This window comes from Pseudophryne corroboree, chromosome 5 (genome assembly GCF_028390025.1).
Source record: "Pseudophryne corroboree isolate aPseCor3 chromosome 5, aPseCor3.hap2, whole genome shotgun sequence".
In the NCBI taxonomy this organism is placed as follows: Eukaryota; Metazoa; Chordata; class Amphibia; order Anura; family Myobatrachidae; genus Pseudophryne; species Pseudophryne corroboree.
The window spans coordinates 498,048,427-498,062,371 of record NC_086448.1 but is presented as its reverse complement, the minus strand read 5'-3'; the positions used below and the strand labels follow the sequence as shown (position 1 = coordinate 498,062,371).

The 13,945-nt window shown below is 43.0% G+C and overlaps 1 protein-coding gene across 6 annotated transcripts in view; it reads right to left on the bottom strand.

The window, feature by feature from the left end:
- RELCH (RAB11 binding and LisH domain, coiled-coil and HEAT repeat containing) overlaps positions 1-13,945 on the bottom strand; it is a 292,769-nt gene that overhangs the window by 90,561 nt on the left and 188,263 nt on the right. For all 6 annotated transcript variants that reach the window (XM_063922986.1, XM_063922985.1, XM_063922987.1 and 3 more), the window contains 5 exons: positions 13,494-13,584; positions 9,612-9,683; positions 9,133-9,273; positions 8,811-8,975; positions 6,969-7,116 (listed from right to left, as the gene is read on the bottom strand). In XM_063922986.1, coding sequence (XP_063779056.1) covers positions 6,969-7,116; positions 8,811-8,975; positions 9,133-9,273; positions 9,612-9,683; positions 13,494-13,584 — 617 coding nt within the window. The remainder of the gene's footprint in view (positions 1-6,968; positions 7,117-8,810; positions 8,976-9,132; positions 9,274-9,611; positions 9,684-13,493; positions 13,585-13,945) is intronic.

The window sequence follows — 13,945 nt, the reverse complement described above, 5'->3', positions numbered from 1 at the left end:
CCATTACCTTTGTAAAGACCCGAGGTGCCGTGGACAACCCAAACGGCAGCGTCTGAAACTGATAGTGACAGTTTTGTACAACGAACCTGAGGTACCCCTGGTGTGAGGGGTAAATTGGAACGTGGAGATACGCATCCTTGATGTCCAAGGATACCATAAAATCCCCTTCTTCCAGGTTCGCTATCACTGCTCTGAGTGACTCCATCTTGAACTTGAACTTCTTTATGTACAGGTTCAAGGACTTCAGATTTAGAATAGGCCTTACCGAGCCATCCGGCTTCGGTACCACAAATAGAGTGGAGTAATACCCCTTCCCTTGCTGTAGAAGAGGTACCTTGACTATCACCTGCTGAGAGTACAGCTTGTGAATGGCTTCCAAAACCGTCTCCCTTTCGGAGGGGGACGTTGGTAAAGCAGACTTCAGGAAACGGCGAGGTGGAGACGTCTCTAATTCCAACCTGTACCCCTGAGATATTATCTGCAGGATCCAGGGATTTACCTGCGAGTGAGCCCACTGCGCGCTGTAATTCTTGAGACGCCCGCCTACCGCCCCCGAGTCCGCTTGAGAAGCCCCAGCGTCATGTTGAGGCTTTTGTAGAAGCCGGGGAGGGCTTCTGTTCCTGGGAAGGAGCTGCCTGTTGCTGTCTCTTCCCTCGTCCTCTGCCTCGTGGCAGATATGAATAGCCCTTTGCTCTCTTGTTTTTAAAGGAACGAAAGGGCTGCGGTTGAAAGGTCGGTGCCTTTTTCTGTTGGGGAGTGACTTGAGGTAGAAAGGTGGATTTCCCGGCCGTAGCCGTGGCCACCAAATCCGATAGACCGACCCCAAATAACTCCTCCCCCTTATACGGCAAAACTTCCATATGCCGTTTTGAATCCGCATCGCCTGTCCACTGTCGTGTCCATAAAGCTCTTCTGGCCGAAATGGACATAGCACTTACCCGTGATGCCAGTGTGCAGATATCTCTCTGTGCATCACGCATATAAAGAAAAGCATCCTTTATTTGTTCTAACGACAGTAAAATATTGTCCCTGTCCAGGGTATCAATATTTTCGATCAGGGACTCTGACCAAACTACCCCAGCACTGCACATCCAGGCAGTCGCAATAGCTGGTCGTAGTATAACACCTGCATGTGTGTATATACTTTTTTGGATATTTTCCATCCTCCTATCTGATGGATCCTTAAGTGCGGCCGTCTCAGGAGAGGGTAACGCCACTTGTTTTGATAAGCGTGTTAGCGCTTTGTCCACCCTAGGAGGTGTTTCCCAGCGCTCCCTAACCTCTGGTGGGAAAGGGTATAAAGCCAATAACTTCTTTGAAATTAGCAGTTTTTTATCGGGGGCAACCCACGCTTCATCACACACGTCATTTAATTCTTCTGATTCGGGAAAAACTACTGGTAGTTTTTTCACACCCCACATAATACCCTGTTTAGTGGTACCTGTAGTATCAGCTAATTGTAACGCCTCCTTCATTGCCAAAATCATATAACGTGTGGCCCTACTGGAAAATACGGTTGATTCGTCGCCCTCACCACTGGAATCAGTGCCTGTGTCTGGGTCTGTGTCGACCGACTGAGGCAAAGGGCGTTTTACAGCCCCTGACGGTGCTTGAGGCGCCTGGACAGGCACTAATTGATTGTCCGGCCGCCTCATGTCGGCAAACGACTGTTTAAGCGAATTGACGCTATCCCGTAATTCCACAAATAAAGGCATCCATTCCGGTGTCGACTCCCTAGGGGGTGACATCCTCATATTTGGCAATTGCTCCGCCTCCACACCAATATCGTCCTCATACATGTCGACACACACGTACCGACACACAGCAGACACACAGGGAATGCTCTATACGAAGACAGGACCCACTAGCCCTTTGGGGAGACAGAGGGAGAGTCTGCCAGCACACACCAAAAAGCGCTATATATGACAGGGATAGCCTTATGATTAAGTGCTCCCTTATAGCTGCTTTTTATATAAATATATAGCCATTAATATGCCCCCCCTCTCTGTTTTACCCTGTTTCTGTAGTGCAGTGCAGGGGAGAGACCTGGGAGCCGTCCTGACCAGCGGAGCTGTGACAGAAAATGGCGCCGTGTGCTGAGGAGATAGGCCCCGCCCCTTTTTCGGCGGGCTCGTCTCCCGCTATTTAGTACATTTAGGCAGGGGTAAATATCTCCATATAGCCTCTGGGGCTATATGTGAGGTATTTTTTGCCTTTTAAAAGGTTTTCATTTGCCTCCCAGGGCGCCCCCCCCCCAGCGCCCTGCACCCTCAGTGACTGCCGTGTGAAGTGTGCTGAGAGGAAAATGGCGCACAGCTGCAGTGCTGTGCGCTACCTTAGAAGACTGCTGGAGTCTTCAGCCGCCGATTCTGGACCTCTTCTTGCTTCAGCATCTGCGAGGGGGCCGGCGGCGCGGCTCCGGTGACCATCCAGGCTGTACCTGTGATCGTCCCTCTGGAGCTTCATGTCCAGTAGCCAAGAAGCCAATCCATCCTGCACGCAGGTGAGTTCACTTCTTCTCCCCTCTGTCCCTCGTTGCAGTGATCCTGTTGCCAGCAGGAATCACTGTAAAATAAAAAACCTAAGCTAAACTGTCTAAGCAGCTCTTTATGAGAGCCACCTAGAATTGCACCCTTCTCGGCCGGGCACAAAAATCTAACTGGAGTCTGGAGGAGGGTCATAGGGGGAGGAGCCAGTACACACCACCTGACCTGTAAAAGCTTTACTTTTGTGCCCTGTCTCCTGCGGAGCCGCTATTCCCCATGGTCCTTTCAGGAACCCCAGCATCCACTTAGGACGATAGAGAAATCCTCATTCCGGCCATTACCTTGGTAAAGACCCGGGGCGCCGTGGACAATCCAAACGGCAGCGTCTGAACTGATAGTGACAGTTCTGTACCAGGAACCTGAAGTACCCTTGGTGAGAAGGGCAAATTTGGACCTGTAGGTAAACGTCCCTGATATCCAGTGACATCATATCGTCCCCTTCTTCCTGGTTCGCTATCACTGCTCCGAGTGACTCCATCTTGATTTGAACGCTTGTATGTAAGTGTTCAAATATTTCAGATCTCACCGAGCCGGTTGGCTTCAGTACCACAATATAGTGTGGAATACTACCCCCTTCCTTGTTGTAAGAAGGGTACTTTGATTATCACCTGCTGGGAATACAGCCTGTGAATTGTGTGAGGGGGAGACGTCTCGAATTTCCAATGTACACCTGGGATATTACATGTAGGATCCCGGAGTTCCCTTGCGAGTGTTGCTGAAACTCTTGAGATGACCCCCTACCGCACCTGAGTCCGCTTGTACGGCCCCAGCGTTATGCTGCGGACTTGGCAGAAGCCGTGAGGAGCTTCTGTTCCTGGGAATGAGCTGCTTGCTGCAGTCTTCTTCCCTTTCCTCTCCCCCTGGGCAGATATGACTGGCCTTCGCCCGCCTGCCCGTATGGGGACGAAAGGACTGAGACTGAAAAGACTGTGTCCTTTTCTGCCAATATGTGACTCGGGGTAACAAAAGGTGGATTTTTCAGCTGTTGCCATGGCCACCAGGTCCAATGGACCGCCCCTTTATACGGCAATACTTCCATATGCCGTCTGGAATCTGCCTCACCTGACCACTGTCGTGTCTTCGTCTCGCAGATATGTACATCACATTTACTCTTGATGCCAGAATGCAAATATGCCTCTGCGCATCACACATATATAGAAATGCATCCTTAAAATGCTCTATAGACAATAAAATCCTGTCCCTGTCAAGGGTATCAAAATTTTCAGTCAGGAAATCCGACCAAGCCCCCTCCGCGCTGCACATCCAGGCTGAGGCGATTGCTGGTCGTAGTATAACACCAGTATGTGTGTATATACTGTTATGATATTTTCCAGCTTCCTATCAGCTGGCTCCTTGAGGGCGGCCGTATCTGGAAACGGTAACGCCATGTTTTTTTATAAGCGTGTGAGCGCCTTGTCCACCCTAAGGTGTGTTTTCCAACTCGCCCTTACTACTGGCGGGAAAAAGGGTATACCGCCCATAACTTTCTGTCGGAGGAACCCCACGTATCATCACACACTTCATTTAATTTATCTGATTCAGGCAAAACTACAAGTAGTTTATTCCCACCCTACAAAATACCCTTATTTGTGGTACTTGTGGTATCAGAAATACGTAACACCTCCTTCATTGCCCTTAACATGTAACTTGTGGCCCTAAAGGAAAAATACGTTTGTTTCTTCACCGTCGACACTGGGGTCAGTGTCCGTGTCAGTGTCTGTCGACCGACTGAGGTAAATGGGCGTTTTTACAAGCCCCTGACGGTGTCTGAGACGCCTGGACCGATACTAATTTGTCCGCCGGCTGTCTCATGTCGTCAACCGGCTTGCAGCGTGTTGACATTATCACGTAATTCCATAAGTAAGCCATCCATTCTGGTGTCGACTCCCTAGAGAGTGACATCACCATTACAGGCAATTTTCTCCGTCTCCTCACCAACATTTTCCTCATACATGTCGACACACACGTACCGACCTACAGCACACACATACAGGGAATGCTCTGATAGAGGACAGGACCCACTAGCCCTTTGGGGAGACAGAGGGAGAGTTTGCCAGCACACACCAAAAGCGCCATAATGTATATAACAACCCTAGAAGGTGTTGTTTCTATATATGGGCTCTTAATATATAATTATATCGCCAATTTATGCCCCCCTTCTCTTTAACCCTGTTTCTGTAGTGCAGGGGAGAGTGGGAGCCTTCCTCACCAGCGGAGCTGGTCAGGAAAATGGCGCTGAGTGCTGAGGAGAATAAGCTCCGCCCCTTTCACGGCGGGCTTTTCTCCCGGTTATTAGGAAAACTGGCCTGGGTTAAATACATACATATAGCCTTAATGGCTATATGTGATGTATTTATTTGCCAAATAGGTATTTATATTGCTGCCCAGGGCGCCCCCAGCAGCGCCCTGCACCCTCCGTGACCGTGTCAGTGAGCCGTGTAGCAACAATGGCGCACAGCTGCAGTGCTGTGCGCTACCTCTCTGAAGACTGTGAAGTCTTCTGCCGCCTGTTTCCGGACCTCCGTTCCGCCGTCTTTCTTCAGCGTCTGTAAGGGGGATCGGCGGCGCGGCTCCGGGACGAACCCCAGGCTGACCTGTGTTCCGACTCCCTCTGGAGCTCAGTGTCCAGTAGCCTAAAACTTCAATCCTCCTGCACGCAGGTGAGTTGCAAGTCTCTCCCCTAAGTCCCTCGTTGCAGTGATCCTGTCGCCAGCAGGAATCACTGATTAGAAACCTAAAAAAAAACTTTACTAAACAGCTCCTTAAGAGAGCCATCCAGTTTGCACCCTTCTCGGACGGGCACAAAAACCTAACTGAGGCTTGGAGGAGGGTCATGGGGGGAGGAGCCAGTACACACCATGTGACCTAAAAAGCTTTTTAGATGTGCCCTGTCTCCTGCGGAGCCCGCTATTCCCCATGGTCCTGACGGAGTCCCCAGCATCCACTAGGACGTTAGAGAAATAACAGTACCTTACTGTATGACCACCTTAGTGTCAACTACAAAAAAAAGGGACTTTTTTGTTTTACTGAAATGTCAAAGCACTAATCATACTATGATACAGACACACCTCCTGGATAAAGAAACTAGACTGTTGCCAAGCAGTAGAACACACTGACAATTCAACCTATCCAACTGAATTAAGCACAATACAAATGTTTGCCAACAAAAAACATTAAATTATCACACAATGGTTAGGATTCCTTTCACACAGTGACTGGATCTTGGGTATAATTACCCCATAGGATCTGTTCTCTGCGTGTGATAGGGAATATATACTGTAAGAGGGTCTGTAAGCAAATAAAACTGGGCATACACTGTCAGATAAAATATCTCTCAGACAGAAAGACATTTTATTTGACAAGCTGAAACCAACTTATATTGTGGCCATACACTGCCAGATGGTAGCGTTGACTAATTATCAAATCTTTTTGACACGCTAGGCATTTCAGCACGTCTGACAGACAGTTAATGGTTGTTCGTGGCAATACACTATAAATTACCTGGGTGAATCACCAAAATTCAGTGGATTGACCAGATAATTGTATAGAGTATGCCCATAATAAAGCTGGGTACACACTAGACGTTATGTAGTCCAATTCGGCGGATTGGACTGACATGTCAGGCACATCGTCTAGTGTGTACCCACTATGTCGTTGATGCTGCGTGATCCTGCGGGTTGTCCGCAACATCCTCCATCAGCCCTAGATTCAGGGCCAATGGACGACTTAATTAGCACCACGGTTGCTCCATCGCTGCCGCATCGGCAAGTGTGTATACACTTGCTGATGACTGATTCACCGCAGCTGCTGATGTCGGGCTGTGTATGTGTACATATCGTATAGTGTGTACCCAGTTTAAGAGGTTATAAACAGGGAGCAATTTATATGGTGTTTTAAACATCATACTAGTGCTATATTTAGGCAGGAACAACCGGGAAAGAAATACTGGATATTTGACATTTTAGATGCTATACAACAGAGAAAAAATAAAATAAATGAAGATGACTATAAGAAAAAGGAAAACCATCAGTACAGGAAATTGCACACAGTCTCACATGGTGGGACAGATGAGTCAGAAGCAGGAAAATCACATAGCCTGCACATCTATTTTAAGGATTACTAGGCTGTAGTAGTTGGAAACATCAGACCAAGCTGTGTGTGCGCACAAACCACCACTGCTTTAAAACCACTACAGTATGGAATGGAATTTAAGAGAAAAAAAGAATGTTGGTTTGATTGCCAACACTTGCAGAAAACAGGCCAATGTACATATACACTTATAAGCTCTGTCAAAGAGGTTCTCAAGTACATTCTATTGTGCGAGAGCCTGGAAGTATGGACAAAGAATATTTTTTTAAACATGAAAATGATCAAACTACTGAAATGACCTCTGTGCCTGAACAAAGATGTGGTCTTCCATACCTTCAATCTGTACTATTTCTCCCTGAAGTTTGGCTTTATTTGTAAATGTTGCATTCTGCAAAACTGTGGCAAACAGTGAAGGGATAAGGGACTGCAAAGCAGAGAGATACATGTGCAGTTTGTGTTCATCCAGGCCGTGTTCACCTTCCTTTGTTTCAGGGGAAGGAAAAGAAAAAAATATATATATTACGTAATACAATAAAATATGATAATACTATAAATAGGCATAGTTTAGAAGGAGCTGAAACTTAGACATTCTGAACGTTAAGTCATAAAAAGGTTTGTATAATATTTATAATGTTTTTTAGGAGCAGCAATTGCTACCCACAACACACAATTCACAACTGTTTAGTGATCACAATAGAAGTCCACCTCAGAACCTTCCAAATACTGGGGCAGATGTATTAACCTGGAGATGGCATAAGGAAGTGATAAACCAGTGATATGTGCAAGGTGATGCACGCACCAGCCAATCACCTCCTAACTGTTAATTTACATACTGGAGCTGATTGGCTGGTGCGTGTATCACCTTGCACTTATCACTGGTTTATCACTTCCTTATGCCATCTCCAGGTTAATACATCTGCCCCACTGACTCCTTGGTCCAATATAGGTTAGACAGCTCCTAGTACAGTTGGAACCAGTAAATCTGTTTAAAACACCAGATGCAGATTCTCATAGACTGTATGTTGCAATGGAAGCCACCAGGCAAATGCCTGGATGCCTCACACTGATCAAATGCAGGTTCATAAATGTAGCCAGTAATACTGTATGATAACAGGATGAGTGGTTACTGTGAATGATAATCAGCCATCAGGATTTACACTACTACATGAGTAGATTCAGGGTAGATTCCGTTAATATATATCCATACATACATACAGATAAAGGTCCCACAGTACATATTGCATACCACACTGACTAAAACAGGAGTGTCAGAATAGATCAAGTGCAGGGAATACAGATGAGTGTTGTATGCAAGGTCGACAGTAACTAGGTTGACAGCACCTAGGTCGACAGGGTCTCTAGGTTGACATGGTGTAGGTCAACAGGTCAAAAGGTCGACACGAGTGTGTTTTTTTGGTGTCATTTCTCCGTACAGTGACCGGGAACCCCAATTAGTGCACCGCTTCGCTCGCCATGCTTCGGGCAAGGTACCTCACTCCGTTACCGCTGCGCTCTGCACAGGTTACTATTCCCAATCGTAGTCTACGTGGATCGTTAAGTATGAAAAATGACACAAAAAAAGAAAAGAATTGTGTAAAACTCATGTCGACCTTTTGACCTGTCAACCTAGAACATGTCGACCAATAGTGGTCGACCTAGTTACTGTCGACCTAGAGACCGGATCCCATACAGATTTCAATATTTATACAAATTAACCAAATTATACGGCAGCTGATAAGGCAGTTGTAGAAATGTACTAAGCTATAAGTTAATGTTCCAGAAATTGGCTCAATAGATAAACCTGAATTTGATTTCTTTAAGGTATTTTGTCTATTACTTAGATCTCCCCATTGCAACATACTGTACGACAAGAAATGCTTGTGAGTGAGGCGCTCAAATAAACAATATTTCAGACGAAGTTCATCTGCACAGAGGCATACAGTATGTATGCCTTTCCATTATATAATGGGGCAACGGAGATGAGCAATGCCCTCAGGACAGGCTGTAGTTGCCCATATTAAAATTTCTTGTACAAGCGCAACTCTTTCAATTTTTTTTACTGTATTTTCTTCACAGATAAATCTGGTGAGGAGGTTGGAAATCCTATCCATCGATGTGTACAACAGAGAATGCATTTTAGGTGATAACACACTGTAAAAGGATAGCTGAACTTACCCTGAGGAGTTTTTCAATTTTATGGAGAAGTGTGGGGATAAGGTGAGACTGGAGAGTTCCTAACTCCATTGTCCAAGCAGCATAGGCTGGTAAAAACACCTGATGAGTAGCACTCACTACTCTCTCCGAAGGGTCACCTAAGGCCGTCAGTAGGAGTTCAAAACCCTGTAAGAAATTCATGCATACAACTATAATGCAAATATCAGTTTTACATGTGTTTTGTACTAGATTTTATTACAAATCTGTATCTTATATCAGCATATTTAGAGGTTCTGTCTTACTGGGGAGAATTAATGCTTATGGAGAGTGATGTAGATTTTACCTGTTGATATTTGTCTGGATCATCAATGTACCCCATAATTATGCCAAGACTTTTAATGACTGCTTCCCGCACCATGTCAGCTTTGTCTTCCATTAACATTTGTTGTAACATAGATAGCACAAGAGAGCTCCTTATCTCTTTCTACAAGAAGACAAGCATAACATTAGGCATCTTCTCTTTTGGGCAGTGAAAGAAACAGCTGAAAACGAACATTGATAAAACTAAAAGAAAAAAGCAAGTTTGGCTTCTCATATAGATATATTTATGTAGTTCTAGTTAGTGTAATAAAAGGATGTAATCGTTCGGTGCACTTTTTTTTTATCTTGAACTTCTGTTTCTTCTGTAAAACATTTCAACCATCACTTTTGCAATAATACAAAATTCAAACTACTTTACATTTTAAAAGGCAACATAGTGCACATAGGATACTGAAACATCTCCGTGTTTTAGGACCTTTCTTCTAAGTGCATTAGACTTACCGGGAAGTAAGGGGCTAGATCTCCACATGACTCTGCCACAAGCAGTCTTCTTTCTGGGTACTTGTGATTGATCTAAAAAGACAGCAAGTAGCAAATATATGTTAATGATGTTGATTAGCAACATTTGCCTCTAAATTCAGGTTATGTACAATTGTTAAGAATATTTTTGAGATCTTAAATTATGCTATTAGCCATTTTCTGAAAGAACGTTAAGGAAAGTTTTACCATAAGAGATTAATAACGAAAATGAAAAAAAGGCATACATAAACAAATGCGGGGTATAAATGGTAAATTGTGTTATGGGGACCCTTAGTAATACATTATGGTGCTGTGTTAAATCTTTGCCCTTTATCTATAGATCAAAGATTTACCACTAGTATTATATAAGCACATTCTAGTTGCATTTACTCCTAACTCTAAGAGGTCAATACAAGTACTAAATATGTAATTGCAACGGTGTTAGAAAATCCACAACGACACACCAAATTGCCCTGATTTTGCCCCAAAATCACACAGCTCCATAGGGATATTAGAATATATCATTTTGAGACTGCCATAAATGCGGCATAGGGGCGGATTGAAATTAGGCATCATCCTCTCACTTAAGTATTTAAAATATTACAAAACTATAACTTGATAGAAACATTAGATGATTACAAACTATTTGAGGTTTTATTACTCACAGAAGAAGGAAATTTAGAATTGATACAGTTCTCTGTATTATTTCTCCTGTGCACAATACTGTGTACTTTTTAGAAAAACTGAAGGCTAATAAACTGTACATGAAAGTGTACTGCTTTGTGAGGTGAGATACAGCATGTAGCATGGTCTAAGGGTTGTTGATAGGTATACTGTATATACTTCTAATTATGTTTACAAAATGATTAGCTTGATGTTTGCCTGATTCTGCACAGCAGAAATAAAACCTTCATTAATATAATACTTTATTGAACATTAAGCAGTAGTGTGCATAGGATACTTCAGAACTTTAAGTCAGAAGCTAAGCCTTTCCATTTTTAGTAGACTTCTGCCAATGAATAACCCAGAGTATGGGATATAGAAGTAGATATTATTAAGCATTTAACTGGTCATCCCATGCAATGCTGGGTAAATTCTGAAGCCCAAATGTAACAGCCGGCAAGTTGTTGGCAGGAGTAAAATTTCACTGATGTGTCAAAACTTAAAGCAGCAATATTTTTTAAAAGCATTACCCAGAAACTACACTATCTTTTCCCTGCTCCATGTACTTCGTTTGGAGGAGTAATATTTTTAAATATCTATTAATATGATTAAAAAATGTTGACAAAGGTATTCCTAACGTACAGTAGAGTCTATATACATGAACCAGTAATATATAATGTGCCTGGGGTTGACTTAGGCAGTTGTGTTGCCTCAAGGAGGCTGCCATGTTGTACAGATAGAGTAGGAAATTGTTTATCAGATAGATAAATAATAAAGCATTCCTTGGAGGGTACTTGCAGGAGAGGTACACAATATAAAGAGGAGTAGTAGTGTAAAAGGCAGTTACTTTCCATGCATGCACGATTAACCTCAGCTGAGCAATCCTATACCTGGGACCAGGCTTTTATTTCACTACATAATTATATGCCCCAAGTTATCCCAGCTTTACTAAACGAAAGTAAGGGGAAAAAAAAGTTACATTTTTGTAATACTATTTTTTGTTTCTTTGGGTGTGTGTTGGTTTTTACAGATTATAAAGCCTCTTTCAGCAACAAGGTTTTCATGGTCCAGTATCGTTATAATTACCATTATGACTATTAATAAAAATATTGAAACTGGGTGCAATGTTTGTATTACTGTAAAGAGAAAAAGTATCTATGAAATATTTCTCACCTCAGCAGTGCAACATGACTGATGATCAAAAGCTCTTAATACAGGGCTGAAGTATTCGGTTGGTGCAGTATCAATTTTGAGTAACAGTCAAGTAGTACTGAGGACCCAGAGACAGATATACTATACCTTGAAAAGTGATAAGGTAGAGAAAAACTACCAACCAATCAGCTCCGGTCATTTTTCAAACATACCCTGTAACATGGTAGCAAGGAGGGGATTGGCTGGTGCATGGCAGTTAGTAGCAGATTGGCTGGTACTTTATTTCTCTCCACTGTATCCTCTCCAAGGCATCAGGGGACACAGAAAAGTGTCATGGAGTTTAAGCATTGTTCCATGGCCACCATCACAACAGCATAGCTAGGAAGATTGGATTTATTGGTTGGTTGTAAATACTAGAGATGGAACCCATCTACGTGCTCACTCCCCTTTAGTAAAGCAAAACAGTCTAACACTGAATAGCCCAAGGCATGACCATTTTGATTCAGGTGAAGGCTCCTATTCGGAGTCGAGCAGTAATTATGGTATATAGCCCTGGATGGTCTTTTCACAAGAGGTTTATGGATGAAACAAAGATTTTTTTTTTCCCCCACCACCAATGTTAGAAATAACCTAGTCTTTTTAGTGCTGAGGGCTGTTTGCAATTTATAGACTGGCTCCTGTCACTTTAAGGAGGGATGAAATATAAGATGTCTCACGATTACATTCTTGGCAGCTAGCACATCTTATGCAAATATTTAGCATTTAATTGAACACTGTGGCCTTCAGAACTTTATAACCTTGTCCGTATGATGAGAAAGTAATCAGCTCCAGAAATATTTGCCCTGGGTTTGGCTATTATACTTAGGGGGTACAATGTTTTACGGTAGCAATAAGTAGGTTGTATAACTGCCATCTCTTTAATCCTCGGGTGTGTGTTTTGTAACAGTCCTATGGAGGAGTTTTAAAAACAACCATGAGCACTAGAAGTGGAGTCAAATCTACATTTAGCTTCCAACCCTTTACCCTCAACTGTCAGAATTCAGCTACTGTCTAAGAACGAAGACATTCATTTACGTAAAGTAAGGTTTTCTGAAAACACTATTTTGTATCTCCTCTTGGTAGCCCCACTCTTTTCCAAGGACAGAAGTTGGCCTAATATATAGCAACCAGTCATACAGTACATTTACTATAATTGTTTAACTGGCACCACACAAATAGTGATGTCCAGACAAAGGAAGTTTATGCAAACGCAAGTTTTAATAAGGTCAAATGTGAGAATTGACTTAGAACATCTGTTTCAGGTCAAATAAAGGTGATATTGGCATATTTTGGATGATTTTGATACTCCATAGAATATTTTTTCTTACATCTAATAATATGCAGAATGTGTAATAATAAACAGCATTTTTGTTTTTGGCTGACTGTGTTTCTCCCAGATAGAGCCTGCATGCTAACTTTGGGGCAATTTTGATATTCACTTGTAAGTAGTTGAGTGTGGTGCATTACCAGTGTATGACTGTAGATGGCTTTGTAACAAAATAAGCTAATACTGCTAATTTTCTGGGGACTATTCACACTCGTGGGAGTCCACGACACCCATAGAGTGGGAATAGAACCTGTGGCGAGCACCCCCCGCCGGCAATCTAAACCTTGGTATCCCAGCGTCGGTATGGTGACCGGCGGGATCCCAAACACCGGTCACCCATACCCAAGCCCTTTTTTTGGACAAAATTTTCAGCATGTCATTTGTTATGTTAGTTTCTGAATGTCAGAACAACTTCCTGGGCCTTGTTTTTAAGCTGTGGCCAGTGCCATATGCTTTTAACAAAGTTATATTTTCTTTTCCAATAATAAATCTATGCTGCCATGCTTCAACAATATTAATATTTTAACAGAAACCTTGCCAAAAACTCTTGGCATTTAATAAGAACTGGCACAATAATTATTAAAAAATCAAACAAAGATATATGATGACAGTGCTTGGCATAGGAGACACATTCCTCCAGCCATATATCATGTGATATAATAGGTGACATTTTGTGTACTGACTTGTTCCCAACACTGAGGTAAAAGTTCTGCTTCAACTCGAGTTGGTCCAACATGGCGAGCAAAAGCGACGCATCCAGTTAAAATCATCTGCCTAAAAAAAGAGAAATGCAGACAATTTGAATAAACACAACAAAAGTAATTTAATACACAGACTTTCTTTTGAATTTAGCATCTTTTTCACATTGTAGCTACAACCGAAGCCAGTTATAGCATACTAGCCAGTAGTTTTGTATAACATCGCAGACTAAGGACGATCCAAGGTGCGATGCATGGTGCAGCTCACTTGTATCAACACTCAGTATTGTATTTTGCTTCTTACCTAGTATAGGGCTGAGTTCCACAAACCAACTTCATGGAACTCCAGCGCCAAAGGCCAGCATACCCGTACACTGTATGTATGATGCATTTATTTAGCAAATAAGATGCATATGTTGTATACAAGTGTATGGTGG